This window comes from Carettochelys insculpta, chromosome 15, assembly GCF_033958435.1.
Source record: "Carettochelys insculpta isolate YL-2023 chromosome 15, ASM3395843v1, whole genome shotgun sequence".
NCBI classification, from domain to species: Eukaryota; Metazoa; Chordata; order Testudines; family Carettochelyidae; genus Carettochelys; species Carettochelys insculpta.
In genome coordinates this window covers 27,761,514-27,786,269 of record NC_134151.1, presented here as the reverse complement: position 1 = coordinate 27,786,269, position 24,756 = coordinate 27,761,514, and the positions used below count along the sequence as shown (strand labels likewise).

At 42.8% G+C, this 24,756-nt stretch overlaps 1 protein-coding gene across 3 annotated transcripts in view; it reads left to right on the top strand.

Annotated features, from left to right (window-relative positions):
• Positions 1 to 23,507, top strand: part of TRPC7 (transient receptor potential cation channel subfamily C member 7) — a 139,944-nt gene extending 116,437 nt beyond the window's left edge. Inside the window, exons 8-12 of one of the 3 annotated variants that reach the window (XM_075009564.1) lie at positions 7,291 to 7,486; positions 15,079 to 15,300; positions 18,624 to 18,704; positions 22,071 to 22,146; positions 23,365 to 23,507. In XM_075009564.1, coding sequence (XP_074865665.1) covers positions 7,291 to 7,486; positions 15,079 to 15,300; positions 18,624 to 18,704; positions 22,071 to 22,146; positions 23,365 to 23,507 — 718 coding nt within the window. Of the gene's footprint in view, positions 1 to 7,290; positions 7,487 to 15,078; positions 15,305 to 18,623; positions 18,705 to 22,070; positions 22,147 to 23,364 lie in introns of all 3 variants that reach the window. The other 2 variants (XM_075009565.1, XM_075009566.1) reach the window with 2 other exon arrangements.
• The last annotated feature ends 1,249 nt before the right edge of the window (positions 23,508 to 24,756 follow it).

Sequence of the window (24,756 nt, the reverse complement as noted above, 5' to 3'; positions counted from 1 at the left end):
CTGTAATGACTTTGTATTGTTAATAAACACCTAGCAGAACAGCTCAAATAAATAGGGCCCTGCCAAATTTATGGCCTGTTTTTGTCAATTTCATGATCACCGAATTTTAAAAATCATAAATGTCATGATTTCAAATATTTAAATCTGAAATTTGACAGTGCTGTAATTGCAGGGGTCCTTACCCTAACCTAAAGAAGTTGGTGGGGGGAGTTGCAAGGTTATTATAGGGGGTGTAGCAGTAAAGATACTCTTATTTCTGCACTGCTACTGGCTGCAGCACTGCCTTCAGATCTGGGCAGCCAGTGTCGCAGCTGCTGGCAGGGGGCCCAGTTCTGAAGGTAGAGCTGCTGCTGGCAGTAATGCAGACGAAAAGATGGCATGGCATCATGGCATTGTCACCTTTACTTCTGTACCACTGCTGCCTTCAGAACGGTATGTATGGCCAACAGCCGTCAATTCCCCGCTGCCCAGTTCTGAAGGTAGTGCAAAAGTAAAGTAGTCAATACCATGACCCCTTTCCCCACAAAAAAACCCTTGAACTTCCTCTGCAAATCTCTTTTGAGTCAGGTGCCCAATTTGAGAAACTCTAGCCTCCACTATGAAATTTGTACAATAGAGGATAAAAGCACACAGAAGAGCAGATTTCACAGTCCCTTACATATTTTTCATGGTTGTGAATTTGATAGGCCCCTACAAATATGGCAGGTGAGAATTTGGAAAAGAAGTCAAAACTCAAATTAGGTGTAAAAGAACCAGGCTCCTAATTCAGAACAGTAAAGTCTATACTAGCTGGGCAGAGGTGGGTGCGTCTGAACACCTGACAGTGCCTCTGGAAGTAGCACACTGGCATTGATCTCAGAACCTGATCCGTTTGGAGAGAATGCCCACATGGAATTCCACTGAAGTTAGTGAAACTCCACACAAACTAGCGTGTGCCCCTGTGCAGGTCAGATTGCAGGGTCAGGTGTCCTGTTATTCTGACAAGCACATTTCAATTAGCACTCTTGGGAAAATTCACTGGGGTGAACATTCCTGCTGCCTTGTCTCAAATGCTGTTCAGTTACTAAGAGTAGATTCTCAGCCTCTGGTATTTGCTGTTTCAGATTATTTTAATACCCTGTAGTCTGAAACATGTGATTAGTAGGGAAGATGTGCTGTCTTTTTCACATAATCTATATGCTGCACAGCTCAGGGATTAACAGTCAGTTTAGACGATTCTCAGGCACTTTTGCAAAGCTGGAAATCTTAGCGTGTTTAGTCATAAACATATGTTATTAATTTACACATATCAAGAATGTGTTAGCATATGGGCAACTATGTATCACGTAAATTTTCTTTGCAATATTTTACTGATCTGTCAGTGAGTTCTGCTGCAGAATCTGGCCAGTATTCACAAGTGGCACTGACTGTCTCGAGAAGAGACGGATCTAATTATTGCAACTGAGCAACTATTTTAACAGCTTCACCAAGCAAGCAAAAAAACCAAAAAAACCCCACCGTTTTCATAAACCATGTGTGATGGTTGTGCAACTGCGCATTTCAAATTCGTTTACTGGTAGGAATTTTTTGTGAAAGAGAGGATTTTCAATTAATACAATGGATATTTTGCAGAAAGTTAATTTTGAATATGAAAATGCCTTTATAATTAGAAACTGATTCTAAAGGATATGGTCACCCAATCATGAAATAGAAAAAGAATCATATGGTCTGCAGATCAAATCAAAACTGACGCATTTCTGTATCTTTTTATTCTCTGTATGGAGCTTAGCATAATGGAATCCTAGAGCCCCAAAGCACACCTGAAACAGTCCTAATAATTATTATCTTTCTTCAATGGGGATTGGACTGGGGTCATTATGCAGACTGCATATTAGCTACACACCATATCTGTTTACTAAACCTATTGCGAAGCACTCAATGATCTTATTCAATGAATGATGAATCATACGTGTCTCATAGGCAACTTGTAAGCATTAAAAAGAAGTTAAATTTGTCAGAAAAGACTATGAATTATTTGCTTAGCTCTACTAATTACTGTCATTAGTGACAGCAACGAAGGGTCCTGTGGCACCTTATAGACTAACAGAAAAGTTTTGAGCATGAGCTTTCGTGAGCACAGACTCACTTCATCAGATGCTGGTCTTGGAAATCTGCAGGGCCAGGTATAAATAAGCCAGAGCAAGGGTGGGGATAACAAGGTTAGCTCAGTCAGCAAGGGTGAGGCTTACTGCCAGCAGTTGATCTGGAGGTGTGAACACCAAGGGAAGGGAAGCTGTTTTTATATTTAGCCAGCCATTCGCAGTCTTTGTTTAAGCCTGAGCTGAGGGTGTCGAATTTGCAGATGAATTGTAGCGCAGAAATTTCTCTTTGGAGTCTGGTCCTGAAATTTCTTTGCTGTAGGATAGCTACTTTTAAGTCTGCTACTGCATGGCCCGGGAGATTGAAGTGCTCTCCTACGGGTTTTTGTATGAAGTGAGTCTGTGCTCACGAAAGCTCATGCTCAAAACTTTTCTGTTAGTCTATAAGGTACCACAGGACCCTTCGTTGCTGCTACAGATCCAGACTAACACGGCTACTCCTCCGATACTTGTCATTAGTGAATATCCAGTGTGACTTCAATGCTCACCTTTTCGTGTGTAATTGCACTTTTCAAATCACACGTTCCATTTTTTTTGTTTTTGTGCTCTGAAGAGCAGTGCACTCTAACCAACTGACATCAATGATTTATGATTCAGAGCCAGCATACAAAGGGTGCTATTGTGTCTGAAATGTGCTTATTCCTCCTGCAGAAGGAACAGAGCAAAGGCTACTCCTGCTTCATTTTAGACTGCTAAATACAGAGTGTATTTAGCTAACTGTATAATTGCAAAATACAAAAAAGCCCTTGAATTTTCCCCTTTTCCAAATTTCTTTACAGTTGCTGCAGATCACAGTTATGTTTATTTGTTCTAGTTGTTGAAACAGTCCATAACTGAGATCATACGATGTAAACAAAACTGAAATGGAAGCAGGACTGATTGCATTCACGTTGCTTTCTGCATCAAAAATCAGGTTGAAACCTAGGGTCTTGTATCATCCCTTTCCCTGCCCCCACACACCTCCTGAGAAGAAGTTGAATTCCGGAGTTCATTCCGCTTCATCATGATAGAGACCCCTTTTCTTTTCATTCTCCTTGATTAAAATGTGACATTTTATGCACCCTTGGCTGTATTTTATGTTGAAGGAGATGAGCACTTTGTATTCATGGAGAAGAGCTCATTCCAAAATGATGTCCTGAGCTTTCTTAACCAAGAAAGGAATATTGCCAGAGAGATTTAGATATAGTCATGGAATAATGGAAGGAACAATAATACTAAATCAAAGTCAGTGGACACCTAGATTTCATTTTTGGTGGACTCTAGTCTCCCCTTGATGCAAAATCAAAAAAATTCTATTTGGCTTTCACGGGAATGATGTGTGCACTGAGGGGAAAATAACCCATTTGGCTTGAAGTATATATTAAAACACATTAACACAGGGAGATAATATTGTCTAGTGTAGTGATTACACAAAAAAAAGACAGAATCGGCTCGCTAGACCTCAGATTCTGCTTCAGTCCATAACTCAACATATAAATCTGTATAAGGCTATGTCTAGATTGCAGGTTTCTGTTGGGAGCCCAGAGGTCTCCCAACAGAAATCTGCAGCTCCGGAAGCCTTCTGCCAAAATGCCACACATCCTCATTCCAAGAGGAAGAAGGGTTATGTCAGTTTTCCCAACATTTGGCCCCATGGATTTATAAGGGCTCTTTGGGAACCTCTTCCAACTCCTTCCAGCACATCACTGCCCCTTTCTCTACAAAAGGCCCTCACATTCTGAGTGTTCTTGAAAACCAGGGAAAAATGGATCTGTTCTGCAATCCAGTTTGAGAGACTCAGGCCCATCTCCACACTGAGACAATAGATTCACACTTGAGATTCCACCAGACATATTGTTTTCTCACGACAGAGACAAGTCTCTGGATATTGATGTTTTGCTACAGATGGTTATGGAGGATAATTAGGAAATGCACAACTTTTGTTAGGGCTATCTGTCGCCATCTTAGCAAAGGAATGCTGCATTTCTATAACTCATTTACGCGAATTCTTCATGAATCTCTTGTACTGCCACAGCTACATGCAGCCAGTAATTAAGTTTTGAACAAGAACATGGCAACATTCCAGCACAAAGATTAATGCTAAAGATGCAGAAAAGAAGCAAAGTTGACACATTGTATTAAAAATTGCCTGAAGGGTTGAAAACAAATGTAACCTTTCCAAATTAAAAAAAAAGGAGGTTAATTGCAGAGTGCTGCAAGGATCAAGGTTGGTAGTTACAATCTTTTTTATTAGCTGGATAAGTGACTTGGATGACAGGCTTCAAAGCCAGAGATTTAGACACGAAGAATGCAATTTAGTTGGAAAGTTCAATATTTAATGGAACAAGCATTGGTCAGATTCTATTATTTACGTACTGTCTCATATGAATGGCAGCTACCATTGCAGATCAATGCAAACAACAAAAGTGGGAGTTTTAAATCAAGAGGAAATGTTAACCAAATGGACAAGTGCCTTACTTAGTAAAGTGGAAAAACGTGCCACCTGCTCTACTCCAAAATCAGAAACTCTGTTCAACGTGTGCCTGAAGTGAGGAAACCTCCGATGGACCGTTTCTCAATAGTCCATAGTACAGGCTGATCATCTCGAGTCCGGCAATAACCATAATCCACCGTGATTTTAGTCAGCCAGACAACCATTTATCATGGGTGTGGCCAAGTTTCCCATGGTCCCATAAGAATTGTTTCCAGCTCCCAGTCCTGGCTTTCAGTGTTCTGTGCTGTTGTCTAGCTTTAATTTACCCCTAAATGTCATCTAAGAGCCCAATAAGCAGTGGAAGTGTTGGTAAAGCGGCTAGACAATACTGACCTCCTCTGGTCTGGCAAATTCTATTTTTCAGCACTGGTCAGGTCCTGAGGGTGCTGAACTAGAGAGGTTCAAGCTGTGGATAATATATTGACAGGCAACATGGATTTTGGGGTAACATGGCAGCAGAATAGCAAGGCAAATGTTTATTAAAGTTCTAATGCCATGTAATATTTCTTGAAACTCGTAGTCCCAACCCCTCTGTTGGTGCAGCACCAGGAAGGCAGTGGAGGTGTACTCCCACAGAAGGTCATCCATCACCTGAATGCATGACCCACTGGTATACTTCATTAGAATAATGAGAACACTTATTTGTTGCAGCAGTACATAAAACAATTGACTAGTGGTCTTTACTATGCTTTAAACTTCTTTGCACCATGACCATGACTCTAGGAGAGGGGACTGAAGCCCAACCTTGCTCAATTGCCACTGCACCAGGCAATGGGTCCAAAGTCTGAGTTCCTACTGCCTTGGGTGGTGGGACACAGCCCAAAGGCTTCAGTCCCAGCAGATGGGGCTCAATCATCAACTTTGGCATCAGGCTCTACCAAGCCTAAAGCCAGCTCTGGGAATCCTATTAAAAGGAGGCTGCAGCCAGTATTACCTCTGAGCTGAGCATGTGGGTTGCCCGCCCAGACAAGATTCAAGTGCCACCCACCTGATTGGCAAAGTGTTCAAAACTGCCCAGAGCCAGCTGCATGTCTTTCTATTTGTGGTGCACTTTGCACATGCCTCAGTGCATACAACAAGGTTTATTCTGCACCCAGATACAGAAAAATAGAGGAAGATTGGTTGCAGCCCACTTTGGGGTCCCTATGGACAATTTGAGGACTGCTGCTGTAAATGATGGTAATTAATTCCTTTTGCTGCTGTGCCATGTCTAATTGACACTGGCATTCAGGTAAAAGCTGATTATATTCTGAGGGTAATTTGTGGTATGACTATAATCTGCTTTATAAACAGCAATGAAGGGTCCTGTGGCACCTTATAGACTAACAGAAATGTTTTGAGCATGAGCTTTCGTGAGTGCAGACTCACTTCAGATGTATCTGATGAAGTGAGTCTGTGCTCACGAAAGCTCATGCTCAAAACTTTTCTGTTAGTCTATAAGGTGCCACAGGACCCTTTGTTGCTGTTACAGATCCAGACTAACACGGCTACCCCTCTGATACCTGCTTTATAAAGTGACTAAAGAAGGATTAAGCTTCTGTAACACTATGCACAATTTCATCAGTCTCACTTGTAAAGGCCATAACATTTTATAAAGGAGTTTATTCACGGAAAGCTGTTAAAATTTTGGATTATCAGCAGCAGGGCAATATGAAAGCTGACCGCTTGGGTGGCCACCCAGGATAGATTCAGTTGCCTCCTAGCTGATTGCCCACAGTGCTCACAGCCAACACTGTGTGTTTCTATTGGTGCTTCACATCCGCACATTCCTTCATGCACATAACAAAATTTATTCTGCCCATGTATGGAAAAAGTTAGATGGGTACTGGTCAGGCCTGGTAATTTTGCTTTTGAATAAAGAGACAAAAGCAAATTAGGGTCCTAATAGCAGGATGTTTCATTATCCTTCCCTCCTCTTTTTAAGCCATGATTGTTTCCTTCCATATTTTACCACTTCCCCTTTCTCTGAGTCAGACATCTCTCTCCTCCTGACCTATTACCCTCGTCCCACCCCTCCCAGCTCTTCCCCTCCCTGACACTAATTTATCTGCCATCCTCTTCCTGTTCCTTAACGACTCCCTTCTCTTCTGGCTCCATCTCCTCTACATTCAAACATTTCTTGCAAACCACAGGCTGGAAAAATTCCCTTGACAATTGGCCTCCACGCTCCCTTCCACCCACAATGCCTCTCCACAGATTTTCTCTTTGAACTCTGGAAAGCCAGCCAGCAAGGGGATACAGCCAAGGCCCTGTCCGTTCTCTGCCCCATCCCCAGCCACTTTCTACCCCAACACCAGCCATTCCTGGCTCCCCTGCTTCAGGGAAGACATACCTGGATGAGTTGAATACCCCTACTAAGCCTTACAAGTAGGCCTGAAGTTGTAATTAGCCCTTGTGGTGGTTCTTACACCCCTCCAGAGGTACGGAGTTCAAGTTACAACCAAGCCCATAGTTAAAGAGATTGGAAAATTAGCAGATGGAGCAGATATAGAGGTATCATTGTTTCATGATTTGCTCAGGCTATCACATATTGTTATCAGATCAGGGTGACTGATCATGGCATGCACTATAGCCTCAAGACATCATGTTTGCCCTGGCAAAGTGCCATTTTTATTATTAATGTTTAGTTTTGCCAATCTGGAAATGCTTATGTGAAATAACGATTTCTTTTGCTTTTAGGGTAGAAGAAAGTTTTAAAACATTATTCTGGTCAATATTTGGCTTGTCTGAAGTGATATCAGTGGTGCTGAAGTATGATCATAAGTTCATTGAGAATATTGGCTATGTACTCTATGGAGTTTATAATGTTACCATGGTGGTGGTGCTGCTCAATATGTTAATAGCCATGATCAACAACTCGTATCAGGAAATTGAGGTAAGACAAACAATTTGATCACAGAAAATATATTTACACTTTTATTTTCTGGTATATGTTTTAAAAATAGGGAAATTACAGGAGCTACAATATAAAATGCCATAATGCAACCAAAGCCATTTATCTTAAAATTCTATGGCAACAGAAAGTTTATCACTCAGAATTAGACCTAAGCAAATAATTCATTTGTACAGTGAATTTATCTCTGAGCATATCACAATTTCCTTAGATTTATTCATTATTTGAAAGTAGTTTGTGATTTTAAAAAAAACAAGCAAACAGTTCTTTGTGAGTATTCATGGTCTAAGTTAGAGTTACAAAAGAGATTAGACTAGATCAGTGGCTCCCAACCTGGTGTCTGCAAACCTCTGGAGGTCTGCAAAGGTATTTCAGGGGGTTCCTGAAAAAAATAAGAGATAAATAAAAATGATCATAGAAAATTTTAAATGAACTACAAAATTACAATCAATGATTATATTTAAATTAAATGTTTTCCAATAATGCTATTAATTGGTGTCTGAAAATCTATGTTGTTGTTTCCTTTTTCATTGAATGAAGTGCACATAGCAGCTAGAATTGGCTTTGATGGGGGTCTGTGAATGGTTTGGGAGAGTGACTGGGAGTCGGCACTAGTGAAAAGGTTGGGAACCACTGGACTAGGTAGATTCACATAAACTCCAGCGTAGCAGCTTTGAAATTTGTTTTCCATGAACATTTGTGCGAGTAAAACTCTGTTGCAAGAATGTTCATGAAGCAAACACAAAGGCCGTGTCTACACTAGCCAAAAACTTCAAAATGGCCATGCAAATGGCCATTTTGAAGTTTACTAATAAAGCGCTGAAATACATATTCAGTGCCTCATTAGCATGCGGGCGGCTGCTGCACTTCGAAGTTGACATGGCTCTCCGCCGCGTGGCTTGTCCAGACGGGGCTGCTTTTCGAAAGGACCCCGGCTACTTCGAAGTCCCCTTATTCCTATGAGCAGATAGGAATAAGGGGACTTCGAGGTAGCCGGGGTCCTTTTGAAAAGGAGCCCCATCCAGATGAGCCGTGTCAATTTTGAAGTGCAGCGGCTGCCCGCATGCTAATGAGGTGCTGAATATGTATTTCAGCACTTCATTAGTAAACTTCGAAATGGCCATTTGCATGGCCATTTCAAAGTTTTTGGCCAGTGTAGACATAGCCAAAAGGAGCAGAGCTTAACTTGTCAAAGAATCTGAATGAATAGTTGCAAAAATGTATTTCCAGTATTCACCCAGCCACGCCCTGTATTGTTCACATTAGTAGGTTGGGTTTGCTAAACACTTCTGGAGAAAGCCAACTTTCTGCTAATGTAAATAAAGAGGGGGAAATTATTAATGTGTGGACAATCTTGTCAATGATGAGTCACCCTTTTCTTGTCCCTGTTTCTTGAATGTTGAATTCCTACAGATGGACTTGTATTAATTAGCTGTTCTGATTTATCCTCTGAACCCAGATCTCGAAAAGGCCGGAGTTGAAAATATACTCCAGCGTCTTGCATCTGTTGCCATCAGCACTAATGTCATCAAACATTTACATAGCACTGTCTACCCAGGAAGCTCTCCCTGCTTTCAGAAGGCCCAGTCATATCCCCGCCAAAAATTACTGCTTAAGATCAAGCTTCATACTGACTTTTGCTTCCTCTGAGATGAGACTTAGGTCGTGACCGGGTCAGGGTCAGCCTTTTGGGGTTTGATTTGGCATGTCTAGTGGGGGGTGTGCTTAATCAACCTATCAGGACTCAAAAGTCGATCCTGGTACTCCTCATTCTTGCAAGGAGTAAGAGAGGTTGATGGGAGAGTTTCTCCCATCAGCCTCATGCTGTGTGGATGGCCTGATGAATGGATCTTAGATATTGTTGACTCAGGGAGGAAATATAGTAGGATTTATGGATTTGGGAAAGCTCGCCAATCTGACTTGAAGTTTAAAGATTAAGGTTCGCACCTCTCCCAAGTTACCACAAAGAGGCTGAGACAGAGTATGTCTCAAGCTGGGTGAGTTTTCAGGATTTCCAGTGATTACACAGACAATATTTTTAGCAGGACTTATGGCTTGTTTATTTTAGCAGCACAATGATATTAAAGCAGCACTTAACAGATACAAGCTGAAGATGTTTGATGCAGTTGATATCTGGTTACAATCAAAGATTTTACTTAGCAGTGTTATAACAACTAATTCAAGTCACTTAACTAACTGCACTTATGGTTTAAAGTATGCTATGCAAACAGGGTGCAATACTCACTTATTCCTCTGAACCCTGTAGAAGCCCAGGCCAGCTCACTTAATCGGCGAGGAAGGTGTTATTGCAGTGGGTAGAATTCAAATTCAAGAGGAAAAACAAAAGGCTGTTCCAAGAATAGTGGTAGTAAAGATAATGGAGATAGCAGAGATAGAGAGAGCCAGTGCAGGTGGAAGATACACCTCTGGTGCAGATTCCATCTAGCCCCCTTTCCCCATGCAGTGAGGGGTTCTTATGCCCATTTTACCTTATAATACTTAAATAGTGATGCTAAATTAAGCTCTGATTTCATAGAATCTTTAATAGTCAACAATGCCCCAAGTTTCTCGATGACCTCAACAGGGATGTATTCCATAGTTAATTTCTCAAGACCAATTTCTGATAAAAGGTTGCGGGGAAAAACGCCGGGAGGTGACTTTTACTCGAATTCAATTTGTGCCAGCACACCTTTCCGGCCAGGGTAGGTGGGGGAAAGTTGAACACCAGTTGGCCTCAGAAAAGTGTCACAGTTAGCGAAGATTTACGTACGTCTTAACATTACTAATTTGACCTGTCTGACCTTAACTTTTCTTATAAACAGGGTGAAAGAAAAACATTTTGCAAAAAGCCCCTCATGCCATATTTCACTGGCAGGCTGCTTGCGTTACTGCTGACAGGAAAGATAAGAAAAGGTAGGCCCCTCAGGGCCTAAGTTAGCTATACTATGATGGCTTCTTAATATATGGGTATAGTAACACAAAGCCCTACCCAAACAACATTTTAAACTACAGTAGTAGTAGGCATCCTTCAGGAGTATATTTAAACTACAATTAAGCATGCAAAGGCTACAATATGTTGATTTCAGCTATGCAATTGTCATAGTTGGAAATCTAAGGTTGGTTTTAGGTCTAGTGCAGATGTGCACCTATTTACAGGGCCTCAAACTCCTCCTGCATTCTCCCATTTTACTTGGTGGAATCTCATCCCACCATTTTACAGGGCCATCTTACAGCTTTTTAATGTAAAGGGACTGTTGGCCCTTACTAAAACTCAGTGGGCTTTTTGATTGGTTAACTCCCAATACTAAGAGGAAGGGAAAGGGCTGATGGGAAATCAGGACCCTGAGAGTGGCAGTCCCCGGAACAATGGGAAGCAGCCAAAATGCTCCAGGTCTGCCTGACAGAGCAAGTTGACTAATGAGTGAGGGAAGAGGCCCATAGGTTCCATCCTCCATGTGAGCTGCCCCCAAAGGAGAGGGCAGGAGCCCAAGATGAGCTGCGGAGCAGAGCCACAGCAACAAAAGCCAGAGAAGCAGCTCAGAGAGTAGGTCAGTGCTGGGAGCGGAGTTGCAGAAGCAGCCCAGAGAGCTGGAAGTGGAGGTGCAGTAACCAGAGCCAGAGGGGCCAGAGAAGCTTCTGAGAGCGCTGGAGGCAGATTAGCGTCAGTGCTGGGGCAGTGTGGAGCTGGAGCAATCCAGAGCTGGCCAGGGTGGTGAGCAGCTTGGAAGAGTAAGGAGGACCCTGAGCTGTTCCCAGCCAAGAGGCCTTACAGGCCAGTCTTGGGTGGAGGAGAGGGCATCACTGATGCAGGTTGTGGGGTTGGTTCTGATGCTGTGGGGGGGGGTCCTTCTACCTAGACCCTGAAGGTATGTGACTGCTGCCAGAGCTGGTGTGCAACCGGTAATGTCCCTGAAGAACAGCCAGAACCTGAGAAGGAGGCTTCTAAGGTTGCTGTGATCCGAGATGGAGACCTGGGACATATGAGGAACAGTATGTGAACTGTCCTACATTCAAAGTCTGCTATTTATGGGGTCCCTGTGCCACAGAGCAGGGTTGCGTGGTTTCCTTTAACCTCTTCCATTTTTTCCTTATTGCTGTTTAATCAATTGCTTTGAACTCTGTGTGACTGGGGACAAGGCCTTGCAGAGGGTGCAGGATCAGGGCATGGCCTCAGGGAAGGGACAGAGCAGGGGCCATGGCAAGGGTCTTTGGCTTTGCACAATTAGACAGCAGGCAACCCTAGTGGGCATGCACATGCAAACCCTGACTGTGCCTGAAGAGTGCCTCCAGCAGCACAGCCGGCATCTCACTGCACTCCAGCAGCACAGCCAGCAGCTTGCTGGGCACCAGGCAGTGCAGGTTCAGCACCGTCCAAAGACAGGTGGACCATGTCAATGCAGGGGGCCATTCACTGTTCTCCACTGGGGCCCAGAGTTGCTGTCCGTGCGTCTGCACCTCGGCTTTTTCATGAGGGAATGTTCTTTAGGGAGTGTGAGTAACTAGTTAATTCTGTATTGCCAGAGGGAAGAAATGAAATCACGCGTGACCATTCCATTTGCTTGCATTTTGTTAGACTGTAATATTGGCTTGGCATTGTTGACAGAAGCACCTCTAAGCTGAGGGGAAAACAGCATCTGTTTGTAGGCTGGGAATTAATAGGCCATATTAATTCTGCATTTGGCTGCGAATACTGTTATAATGAAAGTTCAGATATAGGAACTAGTGATTTTGCTCAAGCACCTGGTGGACTACAAGCGTGTACCAATTTACGATCATTTAATATTCTCTTATGTTGTAAGCACCAGAATTAGTTGTAATGTACCACTTACGGGGTAGCTCAGAAAATGACTGGAAATAACATGGGTGAGTCATCATTAGTATTTGTAATGGCTCATAAAAAGGGAACAATTCGAATGATTTCTGTTGTGAGTAGGTGTAAGTCTTGTTTTATAAGGTTCAGTTCCCGTCAGTTAGGGGTTACGTGGGGCACAAGCAGCCCTGTTCCACTGAATTCAATGGAGTTGCACCTGTAAAAACGTGAGCTGAAACGTTGTGTGCTATGCCCATTTCTGAAAAGCTGCCGAATGCAGAGTGGTACCATCAGAGATGAGCGCTGATGAGTGAGTTGCATTATGCACTTTACCATAGTGCAGGTGCGAGGACAGATTATTGGCAGAAATTGTTTTCCCCTTGATGCTACTTCCTTCTATCCCTACCATAATGCTAACAGCTGTAAAGCAGCTGCCGATCATCTTTATTCATCCGGTAAACAGTCCTGAAAGAAGGGTTAGACTGTACACATGTTGAGTAAAATCATAAATGCCACTCAGATCAATAAAGATCACAGTAACCTTACATTTATCCTCAGAAATGTTCTTGGTGTCTTGGCTCACCTTGGCAATCTAATAAGGGTGAATCATCATGACTGAGAAACGGACTTGTTTATGTGATATGTGCTGATGGATAGATAATCAAGACATAATGGTGAGGAATACAAATAGGACAAACACGGAAATCAGCTGGTATTTTCTTATCATTTTCAATTATTAAAGAGAGAAATGGTATGGGCTGCTGCTTGGAATTGTTTTAGTGAATGAGGTGATAATAGTTACCTAGTCTAGTAATGACGATGATGATGATGCTGACAATCACTCGTTGCCGAGTAGGGTCATCTTCTATGGGAACTGTGAATCCTCAGGGCTTGCCTACACTGGATTTTTTTTTTCAGAAAATCCTTTGGTTTTTTTTCCCCAGAAAAACCCGCTTTCATCAACCCTACAAAGCTTCTTATTCTGGAAAATCAGGACATTTCACTTGAAATAGCAACTAAATGAAAATTAATGACTTTCGCTGACTCCTCCCCTTTCAATTTTGAACTTGACTCCGTAGCTGTGTCTACACTTGCATTCCTCTTTTGAAAGAGGCATGCGAATGAAGGAAATGGCAATGCAAAGGAGGCACTGATTTACATATCTCATGCTTCATTTGCATATTCTCCTTTCAAAAGAGCTTCTGTCAAAAGAAAAAAGCAGTATAGAAAGGGCTGTTTTGAAAGTAAACCTCATCTTTGAAATATCCCTTCTTCCTAAGGTCCCTTCCCGTTCTACGAGGTGTGATGTGTATTGCCCTGCATGCAGGGATAGAATGGCTCTGCGCTGCATGCAGCTCGGGCATCATTCCCAGTCCCTCCTCTCCCGGTGCTGCAGCTTCATTGTCGAATGACATATCATCACATGCCTACCTCTGGGGTCTCAGCCTGGCAGGCTGCTTGGGGGGCAGGTGTCAGACCTGAGTGGCGCTGTGGCCCGGTGCATGTTTGAAACCCAATTCACTCAAATTTGCCCCGGTTGCCCCTCTGTCACTGACGAGGGGCTGAAGCAAATCACCCTTTTTGCCTCCCTCCCCTGATTTGGGCCCCTTTGTGCTATAATATCATCACATTGGTCAAAGCTGTTCTTAAAATCTACAAGTGGCAGCTGTTTACGTCACCCAGCTCCTGTGGGCTTGCCCAAGGTGAGCTCCGTTTCAGAGGGTTTGATTCAGGTACTGCCTACAGTGCCGTTTGAACATCAGTCACAGTGAGGTGTTAGAGGTCACATTAAAAAAAATCTGCCCAACAGCTGCAACTCATCCAAGAAGACCAGTCAGGTCTGCCTTGTCCTTGTATCAGGGTGTGTGTGGCAATAAGCATTCTTGAAAAAGCAAAATTATGGTCCATTTGCATATTTGCAAAGCTAATTTTCATAGTCACTGATTAATTTACATATTCATGGCAGAAATCAAGCGGTGTAGACATGTTTCTGACAACAAAAATCCCCTTTGTCAGCAGCCTCTTATGCCTGATTTTTTTGAGGCATAAGGGGCTGCCAACGAAGGGTTTTTTTTGCTGGCAGAACTACAGCTAAACTGCTTGATTTCTGCTGAGAATATGCAAATTATCTTCATGAATATGCACACTAGCTTGTGAATATGTAAATGAGCCACCATTTTGCATTTTCAAGCCTGCATCAAACTGTTGGCGCTAGGCCTCAGCGTACACACAGACTCTGTGTGTGCCACTGTTCTTTGGTTTTTGCAGTTCCTTCATAGTAGGATGTGTAAATGCATTAACTCTGGAGTTCAATTTCAAAGACAGGAGGTTTGACAAGTTGAGAAGGAAGGCATGACGAGTGTGCCCATTTCTAATTGACACCTCTAGTCACCCATCCATTAACCAAGCTAGAAGGATTGTGACATTCAATTCAGCAGGCTTAAAAACTGACTGAACCACTGAAGAGGGTGGTTCTTCATGCAACACACAGACTTGCCTATTATTTGTGGGCCAGCTGAAAGTAGTTGGAAACGGTGGTGCATATGAGTAAATATGCAGATTTCAATATTAAGAGTTAAATGGATTTGGGAGCCAGAAATCTGCAAGACTTTCGTACCAGAGATGCTACTGTTGAACTGACAAAGTTCATATTCTTTCCAGCTAAGTTACCTTTCTGCATCTGTCTCCATGCCAATGCAATAATACGTCTCAATTCCTTTCAAAATAATAATCCCACAATGCTTCTTTCCCTTCCTCACTGCAGGAGGATGCAGATGTGGAGTGGAAGTTTGCTCGTGCCAAGCTCTGGTTATCATACTTTGATGAAGGAAGGACTCTGCCTGCTCCTTTTAACTTAGTGCCAAGCCCTAAATCATTTTATTATCTCATAATGAGAATAAAAATGTGCCTCATAAAACTCTGCAAATCTAAGGCCAAAAACTGTGAAAATGATCTTGAGATGGGTATGCTGAATTCCAAGCTACGGGTACGTCATGTGCTTCTTTTCTTTTAATATCTTGCATGCTAATAGACCATCATGTCCTTCGTGGGCCTCCAGGGAAGGAATTTGATTTGGTTCACAGACGAGCAAAAAGAGCTACTTTGTATTGTATTCTTATGTAGATATGACAGGCCCATCGAGGGGGGGAGGTAAAGGGGGCAACAGCCCTGGGGCCCAATGATTCTACAGAGCTTGGAGCCCCCCAAACCCTTTAAATTGCTGCTGGAGCTCTGTGCAGCACACTCTAAACACTTTTAAGGGCAGGGGTGGGACCCAGCATGGTGCACTCCAGATAGTACTGAGGGCTGGCTGCCCCAGTCCTGTTCCTTCTGCCCTTCCAAAAGCATGTAGCCTCCCACCATACCTAGCCCACGGACTCAGCATGGCTCTCAGCTCCCCGGATTCATTAATATTTACGGGTTGACCCTCTCTAATTTGGCACCCTGGGGACCTAACCAGTGCTGTACGAGAGAATTTTTCTGAACATGGGAGATCACTATTATCCTGCAGCATTACCAACACTACTGCTGCTGACTGGGCTCTTAGAAGACACGTAGGGGTAAATTACAGCTAAATAACAGCACAGAACACTGAGAGCCAGGACTGGTGGATGGAAACAAACTTTATGGGACTGCAGGAAACTTGGCCACACCCATGATAAGTGGTTGTCCAGCTAACTAAAATCCTGATGGTCTATGGATGTTGCCGGATGAGAGAGTTCTGGACTAGAAAGGATCAACCAGTATTTATATAACAGTAGTACCTGAAAATGACACTGGCCTCATTGAGTTGGACACTGCGCAGACATCTAGTGAAAAGTCTTTCCGCAAAGATCCTATGGTCTAAAGAGCCTGGGATGGAGGAAGTTTGAAGTGGCTTTCCCTAGGCAGTCCCAAAGCAGGCCAGTGCCAGGACCAGGTACGGAAGAATGAAGGTCTCTTGACTCCTGCACCAGATGCCGGTCCACAGGACCGTGCTGCCTCTTCATACCATGTTTTAGATATTGCCTATGTTCTTTATTGTCATTATGTAAAAAGCCACATTTAATCTTGCATCTGATTTTATCTGTGGAAGCAGCATTCCAACTAGGGAGCATTAATTTCTCTGAGCAATTCGATGCTGCAATTAGCATGCTCTCTGCTTTCAGCTGCCTAATGACAATCAGCCACAGGAATAGGCCCTGCCTTATCTGTCACGTGTTCATTCTTTTGAAAGAGAGGCATGCTTTGAGCAAGCACAACTCCACTGCCTTCGGAACAGGCACATTGGTGGGAGGCAGTTACCTCCACCTAAGTATCTACAAGCTGCAGCATTGCAAAATATAGGAACACAAAGAAACCTTCCTGAAATCTGATACTTTACAACAGAATTGGCTTACCTGGCACCTTAGGAAATGTCAGTGTAATCGGGGAGAGCTTCATCCTGTGAACATTTATTATTTGCAGAAATGTCATTGGGGCAAATCTGTTCTTAATAAGCAGATAAGAAACTGCTAGGCAAATCTATTCCCTTCCTTTGCAGCACTTCTATTGGTGTGGAGTTTTTGAATAAAATGTCCAAATTTTTTCCCCCAAACTTCAGCTGCAGCTGGCTTGCTGTGACCATCAAACTCAGCAACAATTAAACCATGTGACAAGATAGTTTCATTTACACTGAATGGACCCTCCTTTAACAGCCTTGGCTCAAGCTGAGTTTGAAACAAAAAACAACACTGAGAAGTGAGCCCTAAGAAATGTGTTGTGTTTTTGTCTTCATTTAAAGTTCTTACACATGACAGAGACTGAAGAGCAGCTCATAGCATCACTGGGTAATAGTCACAGGGCAAGTTCTAAAATACCTCAGTGCAAGAGTTTACATTTTCCTCTCCATGTCCCTGTACATTTTTATAGGTCCTGTTAACTCAAAAACTGTGAACTGCTTTTGCCATTCACAGGACATAAGTTGGGTGGAAAGGGAGGTCCTAGTGAGCATAGATGGGGCTCAGCATTGATAGGACCAAAGAAATGCATTGGGCTGGCAAAATAACAGGGGCAAATATGAGGGGAAAAGCATCAAAATGAGCTAGGAAGGAAGGAGAAAAAGAGTGTAATCTAAGGAATATGCAGTAAGGGGGAGAAGAGGAGGAGCTAAGAAGAAGCTAACAATGGGTAAAAGATGGCAGAGCCCAGGGAGGAGCCATAGTAGAGAAAGAGAGAAGGTCTGAAGAGTAGTGCAGATGATATGAGGAAGTAGGTAGTAGAGGTATGCAGAGGAGAGCTTTACAGCACTTGCAATTATAATCTGCCATCTGTCTTTGTGGGTGATTGGAGCTGATTGATACTATTCACTGAGTCTTGTGACTAATTTCCTCCTTTTGTTCAAAAAGCTATCTTCAAAATGCAGCTACAAACAACAATAAAAGTAATTAAAAAAGTTCTGCCTCTTGCCTCTTAACACCAGCCTGTCTCAAAGTGGCCTGAGAAGGATGCAGTCAAACCATCCTTTGCTTAGACCAGTGGTTCTTAACCTACTTACTATGTGGCCCACAACGTGTTCATATAATCCTAGAATCCTAGGGCTGGACTAGAGCTCAGCAGGTCATCGAGTCCAGCCCCCTGCCCAAAGCAGGACCAAACCTAACTAAATTATCCCAGTCAGGACTTTGTCAAGCCAGGACTTAAAAACCTCTGTGGATGAAGATTCCATGACCTCTCTAGGTAATGCATTTCAGTGTTTCACCCTCCTAGTGAAATAAACTGTTATGTGGGCTGCATCCAATAATACCTGTAAGGATCTGAGGATGTTGCATGGACTGCAACTCTGTGCTGATTGGTCCACAGGTTAAGAAGCACTAGTTTAGACAATGTGAGATTGACTTTCTCTCTTCTGTTCATTTTGGCAAAGAGGTGAATGTGTTTCCCTCTGCATCCCTCCTATAAGCTAGCAGGGCAATGCAGCCTAGAAGATAGTATACTAAATGAGGCATCAGGAGACCTGAGTTCAATTTCTCTCTCTCCTCCTGGCCTGCTGAATGGCCTTGGGCACATCATTTCACCTTTCTGTTCCTCAATTCTCCTGTCTTTAAAATGGGGATGACCTACTTGTCTCCTTTGCAAAGCACTTTGAATCGGCTGATGAAAAGTGCTATGTAAGAACTAAATACTAATTATGATTATTAATTGGAGAATATAGTCTGTTGATCTCCAACCTGCTCATAGAATGCAACATTTTCTAATGTTTGCACAAGTCTGTTTAATCTGAGATGAAGGGGTTGTTTGGGGGAAGAAGCTGTTTCAGCTTTAATGTTTTGTTATGTTTTATAATTTCAGAAAGTTCGTTTTCAATCTAGCGCTCGAAATTCAGAAAACTTTACCGTGAAGAAGGCTTATAACAAGCCCACAAGATATCAGGTAATCAGAGTAGAACATGAAGCACTAGAAGAAAGATCTATAAGCAAACAAGATCTATTTTGAAAGCATCAGAGTTGTCAGTTTAGTGTGGTATGTCAAGCAATGATGTATGCCAAATCAAAGGACACAGTACTTTATGGGACTGAGACCAAACGTAGTTTTACAGTTGCATAAGGCAACATGGCAGTGCAATAGGTACAGAAATGCATTTAACCTAAAGGTGATTGTCATGGGCATTAATTCCACTGATGGGTAGTGAGCTTAATACAAGAAGTGTTCACCAGAGCTTCATCCTAGACTCATCAATAATGTTTCATTTTGTCACATGTCACAATGGGTCGCATTTTGATGGTGGTGTCTCTCTAGACTTGACTTTAACATCCCCATGTACTTTCTTTGGCAATTATTTGTCCTATTGAGCTGGATGTGCAATGTAGTATGTTACAAAAATAATTATGAGAATAGTGAGGACACAACTTACTGTCCCAACTCAGTGTAATTATTATTGTTGTAAAGTCTTGGGTAGCACTCGGTGAAATCCCCATTTTTACATATATTTTACATGCTGAAAATGAAGTTTTGGTGCCACCAAAACTGTTACTGAATTTAGCATGAATATGGCTAATGGAAATTTGGGAGAAAAACATTTTTTAAAAAAGTTGAAATGTTTCAGTTTGACATTTATGAAATAAAACATTTTGACTTTTCATTTTAAAATTTCAATTAGTTTTGCAATGTACCTAGAGTTCATTGCAAAAACCAAAAATGGTCTAAAACACTCAAAATTAAACTCATTCTTTTATTTTGGATCAGATGAAATGTTTCATGCAGCCTGAACAATTTTTTTCATTTTTTCTTTTGGTCAGAAATCTGAAAAATTGCCATTTTGGGTTGACTCAAAACATATTTTTAAGACCTTTTGGTTTTCGTTTAGCCACCAAACCAAAAAATCGATTGATATTGAAAGTATTGGTAGTACTGGTTGAACCTCTCTCATCCGGCAGCCTCGGGACCTAACCAGTGCCGGACAAGAGAATTTGCTGGACTATGGGAGGTCAATATTGTCTTGCATTTTACTAACATTTCCAGGGCTTAGTGGGCTCTGGGAGAGTTTTCTCTTGAGAGCTCAAGAGCTTTCTTAGCCCTATCCTATATTTGGGGCCCTGCTATTGCCTTCAGTAGGTGCTGGAACAAAATCTGGAAGACAAGTCCAGTTCCTGCCTTTAAGGGTGAGGCAGTTCCCCCAGGTATGCAAGTGAATGCAATTCTGTTCCACCAAAGGAGAGGGTGGTGTAGATTGTTTTGCATTAGTTGTGCACTTAGGCACCTGGAGGCATCTAAAAATAGGTTTAAATACCTAACTTTATACTCCAAACATAATCCCTCGCGATCCTTCTACTAAAGACTTGTGAGCCAGGTCAGCTGATTTCGGTTCACAGGCCTTGTGCTGCTGAGCTAAAAATTGCAGTGTAAACAATTGGGCTCAGGCTGGAGACTGGGCTTTATGAGCCTCCATACTGTGGGATCTCAGATCTTGGGTTCCACCTCCACCCTGACTGCCTACACTGCAATTTTTAGCCTCACAAGCCCATGTCAGTTCACCTCAGCTCTGACACTTGGTACTGTGGGTTTTTACTACAGTATGGACATGCCATAAAAGATCAATCCTGTTTGCTGTTCATCTTAAGATTTTTTTCCAGTCTGTCAGTTTTTTACTTCGACTGAAGAGTTAAAAACCCAGAGGAGTAAAGTTGTAGTCTAATGCAGAGCATAAACTGCCTTAGGAGATGTAGTTATACCTCTCTGTATAAACATAATTTCAGCACTTTTGCAACAGCATTGCATTGCAAACTCATATATGTTTTGCTATCTGCTGTCATTCCTCTATAGGTCTGTACTTCTTTCTCTCTGATAATCTCCCATTTCATATTTCTTCATGGTATTATATTTTGCTAAGTATATTAAATACCTGCCATTTTTCAAGGTAATTCTTATTCATTTTAGTCCTTTGTTCCAACTCTGCTGGATACTTTGGATCTTCTCTTTGTCCCTCGTTGAGTTTACTTCCACTAATGTCTGATCCAACACTCACAGGAGTTACAGAGAGGAAGCCGTGATAGTCTATACACTATCAAAACAAAAAGCAGTCAAGTAGCACTTTAAAGACTAGCAAAATAGTTTATTAGGTGAGCTTTCATGGGACAGACCCACTTCTTCAGACCATAGCCAGATCAGAACAGACTCAGTATTTAAGACACAGAGAACCAAAAACAGTAAGCAAGGAGGACAAATCAGAAAAAGATAATCAAAGTGAGCAAATCAGAGAGTGGAGGGGTTGCGGGGGGGAGGTCAAGAATTAGATTAATCTAACTTGCCTTAATCTAATTCTTGACCTCCCCCGCCACCCCTCCACTCTCTGATTTGCTCACCTTGATTATCTTTTTCTGATTTGTCCTCCTTGCTTACTGTTTGTGGTTCTCTGTGTCTTAAATGTTGAGTCTGTTCTGGTCTAGCTATGGTCTGAAGAAGTGGGTCTGTCCCACGAAAGCTCCCCTAATAAACTATTTTGCTAGTCTTTAAAGTGCTACTTGACTGCTTTTTGTTTATACAGGAGTTAGTGGGAATCTCTCCATTGACTCCAGAAAATGTCGGATCAGGCGCTTAGTTTAATGTAATGAGTGAATTTGATAATGTCAGTAACAACCAACTTATTTTTAAATCCAGATTTTTCTGACAAATACTTTCAACTACAACCTATCTCCCCCAAACCTAAACTTGATCCCACTTCTTAGTTTGATATTTAAACACTTGCAGTTATTTTTCATTTATGGGCTATCCACCATATCAGTATTTGTCCCACAGTATTCTTTGATCTGCCTGTCATGGGAGATCCTTATTTATATTTGTTATTCAAATATTGTAACACAAAGTATCTAAGGGTATGTCTTCACTCCATCAGTCAGGGTCAGTATTTTGGTATTCAATTTCACATGGCTAGTGGGGAAGCATGCAACCGAACTATCAGAGCTCGACAGTTGACCCCTGTACTCCTCAATCTGACATCGAGTAAAGGAGGCTGATGCAAGAGAATCTCCCATTGACCTCCCTGAGGATGCCCAGGTAAGTTGACTGTGGATAAGTCAATTACAGCTATGCAATTGCCATAGCTGCGATTGCATATCTACAATCAACTTTAAGGCACAGTGTAGACCTGGCCTAAGTTTCAAGGTAAGATCCTGGCTCCATTGAACTCAGTAGCAAAATTCTGATTGATCCAGTGAAGCCAGGATTTCATCAATGTCTAGCAGCTTTAGAATTGAAGACAACCAATATCATGCCATGTAACCATTTGCATTTACTTTGCAGAAAATAATGAAGCGTCTTATTAAGCGATATGTACTGAAGGCTCAGGTTGATCGAGAGAATGATGAAGTCAATGAAGGTGAGTGGCTCTTACAACTAATGATGTTACAATCACTGACGCTGAAATTGTGCATCCTCATTCATTTCCAAACCAGTGTATCAAATAGCAAATTAGAGGGGCGAGATTGTCTGGGGCAGCTCTATAGAGGCAGCACACACAGGCATATCCTGGTGGGCTCAGATGACTTCAAACCATCCTTGGGCCTTAATGTGGGCCACCTTTGTGGGCTGAAATGATCTCCACTATAATTTAGGTGGTCTAGGAACTTCTCTAAGTTACAGCAGACCTGCCTTTGGAGTTGTCCAGAGTCAACAGAGAGGCATGGGGTGTGGTCTCACCTCCTCTATGCTCACAAACCTTGGCTTACCCCTGCACTGAAGCTCATGAAGGAACCTGTGGAGGGCAGTCTACAGCTTTTCTACACTAGAAAAATTCTCTCCCAGAGGTGAAGAGGCTTTCCTAGACCCTGTACATCAGCATATTGTCATACAGGGGTCAGAGCAGAGCAAAGAATCCCACCTACTATTTCTGCTACACTCTTTACATCAATGTTCCCTCTAATTTTTTCCATCCATGTGCAGAAGAAATTTTATTATGTGCATGGAGGCATGTGCAGATGTGTACCACCCATAGAAATACATGCTTCCAGCTGTGGGCACTGTGCTAATCAGCCAGGCAGCAATAAAATGTCTCCTGAGTGGCCATCCAAGCACACAGTTTGGTGAACACTGCTGTACATCACAAACAAACCTTTCAAGGCATCTACAGCACCATTCCACCGTGCAACCAAGGCCACACTTTTCCAAGCAGATATATACTTCTAAAAGGCACATGACACTGTACATTCACATGGGACTGAAAAGCCCCTTTTAAAAACATTGGTCTTCCAATACTCAGAGTACATGGGATAGGGAATTCTGGTGGGCGACTGCTGTCCCTGAATCACAACAAGCAACTGTGTAGCTTGAGAATCTATATAGGGTGATGGAGCGGGCTTGGAGAGCCCAAAAGAAGTCTCCACCTATTACTATCATTTTCTGTAATAATGGAGTTCATTTCCTTAATTCCTTGCAGGGGGAGGCATTTCATGTAGCTGCTACTCCATACAGGGCCCCACACATTTAATGCCAAGCATACAGTTTGAATTCTCAAATGAACTTATTCTCCGGAATTAAAACTCACTTATGGCTTCTTTAATTCAATCTCATTTATAAGAACTTTTTTTTTTCGTTTTAGGAGAACTCAAAGAGATTAAACAAGATATTTCCAGTCTCCGCTATGAGCTCCTAGAAGAAAAGTCAGAAGCTACTGGAGAATTAGCCAAACTAATTCAGCAGCTGAGTGACAAGTTTGGAAAGAACTTAAATAAGGACATTTGATGGCAAACAAGGAGCAAGGCAACTAGTTTTCTAAATATTATTTGATATTTCAACCAGCATTTTAAGAGAGCAAAAACAGTGCAAGAGATGGGTACTAAGCCCTCAACTTTTGCCATCTAAAAAATACTGGTAAGGGCACTGTGCATTAGAAGGCATTTTTGGGTGAAGCCAACTATCAGTTAGTTTCTTTATGATATAGGGGTGACATTGTGGTATAAAAATGAGCCCACTGACATCAGAAATAAAGGCGCCATCTCCAAAAAATAATCATGGCTGTACTAGATACTCAAAGAACCTTTTTAAAAGGGCAAATGGCCAAATCCTCAGCTGGTGTGAATCAGCGTTATTTCACTGAAGTCAGTGGAGCCAAACTGATTTATGTCAATTGAAGATCTGATGCATTCCTCTATGGCAGGGGCTGGTGAGATATAGCCCAAGGGCTGCATGTGGCCCAACAAGCCTTTTAATCTGGCCCGCCTCTGTGCATTGAGCAGTGCCATTCAAACAGCTAGCTCTTCCCCAGGGCTCTCTGTGCTGTACGGGAGGGGGAGCAGCTTTGCACCCTGACCTCACCCCCAGCAAAATATCTCCACTCCTATTGGCTGGTTTCCAGCCAATAGGAGCTGACAGATTTGACTGGGGGTGGAGGCAACAGGCAAAGATTGTCCCGTCGCACAGAGAGGCAAGTGAAGCGGTCTAGGGCTTCTGGCAAGCCTTGAAGATTGCCTGGGAGTGCCGCTGGCCAGGAGCTGCTTAGGTAAGCACCTCACAGCCAAAGCCTGCCTCGGGCACTGCACCCCAGCTCCTTCCCAGACCCTGCACTCCCTGCTACACCTTCCCATGGCCAGCATCCTCTTCTGTACCCACACCCCATCCCAGAGCCTGAGCCCTGACCCCTTGCCTCAGGTCACCACCCAAACCCTCTGCATACTCCTTTCCCTCACACCAGGTCAAAAGTCCCTGCCTGCACCCCCTTCTACACCCTTCCTCCAGGCCATAATCCTCTCCTGCACCCATACCCCCTCCTGGCCCCTGGCCCCCAATCTCCTGTCCCAGATTACAATCCCCTCTTTCAACCAAACTCCCTCTCAGAGGTCCCACTATCTCCTGCACACCAGTCTTCTATCACAAGCTCCCTTCTGCAGCCAACCTCCACTCCAGACCTCTCACCCGCTCCACAGAGAAGTGTGTCCCTTTACCACTTACCAGAACCTTGGAGTGGGTCCACCAAAAAACATTGCCCACCTCT